This window comes from Coloeus monedula, assembly GCF_965178545.1.
Source record: "Coloeus monedula genome assembly, chromosome: 3".
Taxonomy (NCBI): domain Eukaryota; kingdom Metazoa; phylum Chordata; class Aves; order Passeriformes; family Corvidae; genus Coloeus; species Coloeus monedula.
Genome location: NC_138783.1, coordinates 25736270 through 25738995, shown reverse-complemented (window position 1 = coordinate 25738995; position 2726 = coordinate 25736270). Strand labels below are relative to the sequence as shown.

At 45.4% G+C, this 2726-nt stretch overlaps 1 protein-coding gene across 1 annotated transcript; it reads left to right on the top strand.

The window, feature by feature from the left end:
- Window positions 1-314: 314 nt before the first annotated feature.
- On the top strand, window positions 315-1655 carry LOC309571561 (apovitellenin-1-like; the record flags this gene model as incomplete). The annotated part of the gene is made up of 3 exons (XM_082279182.1): window positions 315-375; window positions 749-908; window positions 1556-1655. The coding sequence occupies 3 exons, from the start codon at window positions 315-317 to the stop codon at window positions 1653-1655; spliced, it is 321 nt and encodes a 106-aa protein (XP_082135308.1).
- Window positions 1656-2726: the final 1071 nt, after the last annotated feature.

The window sequence follows — 2726 nt, the reverse complement described above, 5'->3', positions numbered from 1 at the left end:
TTGCTCATGTGCTGAAACAAGGGATTTTAGCTCTATTATAAAAGAACCAGCTTTAACTGTCCATATTGCTTTGAGATCCTGAAGTTATTATTGTGGATATTTGTGATTATACAAATAAAAGGACACCTTCATTTTTATACTGCCTTTTCCTCACATCTTCAGAGGAAATGCACCATGATCTTTCTGTTCTTGTCTTCATTTATTGGTTAGGTTTGTTGCAAAAATCTGGTGTTTACCCAGCAAACAACCCCAAACATTGTATGCTGATTCCCACAGGTCTCTCTGTGTAGAGAGCAGAACTGGTACTGCAAACCATGCTGCAATCCAGGGCATTGGTGATAGCTCTGATCCTGCTCCTTAGCACCACTCTCCCCGGTAAGTCTGGAAAGCTTTGCTGTTTGCCTGAGACAAAGCTCAGCTTCTACAGGTTCTCATGTACTGTGAAGTAGGACTGAAGCCAAATAATTTAGTTGAAAATCATGACTACACAGTGCTTGGCAGCGTGGAACAAATCAGTAGAGACCTGGCATGAAAACTGCCCATACTTGGTGCAAATACTCTGCCATGAATGGTCTATGACTTAGATACCCATGACTGGGTGACGAGGTGCTGCTGGATGCTGCTAGAGCAAATTCTGGGAGAGGTTCTGAATCTCAGAATTTCAAATCTCTTTCCCTGTGCTTCTGGGAAGATGCCAGAGACACAAGTGACATGAGAAGCCTCATGGGGGTTTGCCTTTTTTTCTCAGAAGTGCAGTCAAAGTCCATCTTTGAGAAAGACCGTCGTGACTTGCTGGCCATCCCTGAGGCTATTGCATCTTACTTCTATGAAGCTGTGAACAAGGTGTCCCCTAAAATCAGTCAGTTCTTGCTGGATACTGTCCAGAGTCCATCAGTTGTTGCGGCCAGGTATGGAAAGCTTCTCTGTAGTAACACTCCAATAGCCATGCGTGAAAGGGAGAGGGAGGTGTGGGAGAAAGAATAGATTAATCAAGTATCTATATGGGGAGATCCAAGGGGAAATTAATCAGCAACCAAAGCCTGATGTACCAAGGAAACAAGGTGCTGGAAAGTGGGGTGAGATGGTGCGGTCTCCTGTGAAAGCACAAGCTCTTCCCAGAGAGGCACATTGTACATGACAGTGTTCTCAGGGATAGCTGGTACTGCTCTTTATCCATGGGTAGTGAGGGAGGAGGCCGCTGGCTGGTGGGGGATCAGCTGTCTGGAAGGGTGCTGCAGTGCTGTGAGGGGCTGAGTACTCAGTGTGCCAGGATCACTTGATGCAAACCATAGAACTGGCTCTAACTGTGCATATATCTTGCTCAAGGAAGGGGAAATGAGTTTCCTCACAAAAGGAAAAGCATGATCACCCTAGAGACAGTTTGATGTAACTCGTGGCACACACATACTGCCTATTCCTGTCTTCTGAGGAAAGCCCCTCTAGGACTGCCGAGGAGCTCTGCACTCCCAGCGACAGGCAGTGTGATAACTACAGCAGATGGGGTTTACCCTCGCATACTTGTGTATCTTACCACATACTCTGTTGTCTCCTGCAGACAGAGATTCGCCAAAGAAGCAGCTAGAGTCAGTATAATGTTCGAACAGCTGATTGAAAAAATAAAGAACCTGTGGTACACAAGAGTCCTAGGCTATTAGCCAACTGAAGTCAGCGTCTCCTGATACGTGTAACACCCTGCAGTGTCCTCTTTCCCCCTGCCCCTCCTACGGACCAAGATCAGTCAATAAGACAGAATCGATGCTCCTCTTAATGCCACTAGAGGGAACCCACCTTCAGAGACCAAAAGATGGAAGGCGTCTGTGGAAGGCATCTGCTGAAGCCTCCCTGGAAAAAAATCAAGCGGCTGGGCATGGGGAAGGCAATGTAGAGATTGTAGAGCTCTTCTGTAGCCAAATCTTGAAAATTAATTCCTCCTGAATGGCTTGGCCATTGCTCCTCTAATAAAAAAAAAAATGTTTGTTGTTACACTTCCTTAAGTTTCTTGTTTGTACTCACTGCTACAGAATCCCACTCCCCTTAGCATCCCACTCTGCTGAGAATGTAGCTGTGACTCACAAAAAGTTTTTGCAATGCTAACAAACCCTGAGTGTTCAGGTGCTTTTAGCTAAACTGAGATTGTTCTTGGGTGGAGGAGGCACTACCTGAGCACCTTTCAGAGTAGCCACAATTGATTGTGCAACTGATCATGCTGCTTGCTTAGGTAGGAAGCAAGTAGGTGCACCTGTACCACATGTCTGGAGACTTCAGATAATTTGGAACACAAATGCCAGTACATTCAACTGTCCATCAACCTGAGCAGGACTCTGGAAGCGTGTTTCATTGGCCAGCCAGAGAGGCTACTGAATGAGCTTTTCCAAAGCAGAAATGAGTGGAAAATTTCTCACTATCTTGACCAGATTATGAAAGGGACACTTATGCCCAGCACTGTGTGTGAAGACCTGGCAGGTCCTCATCAGTCCTGTGTAACTCTATCAGCTCAGATGCCCACACTGGACAAAGAAATCCATCTACTTTCCCATTAAGCAAGCAGAAGCAAGTAGGCAATTTTTCTGAAATCACAGTGGGAGATTGGCAGAGGCTAAAGCAAGTCCATTATTTTGTTGTTTTGTTTTTTTTCTTTAATTATCAGTCGGATCAGCTATAAGCTCACACTTAACCATTTGCCTGGAATAAACTCCCCCTCGTTTTCCAATTTCTTTGTCCCAGCA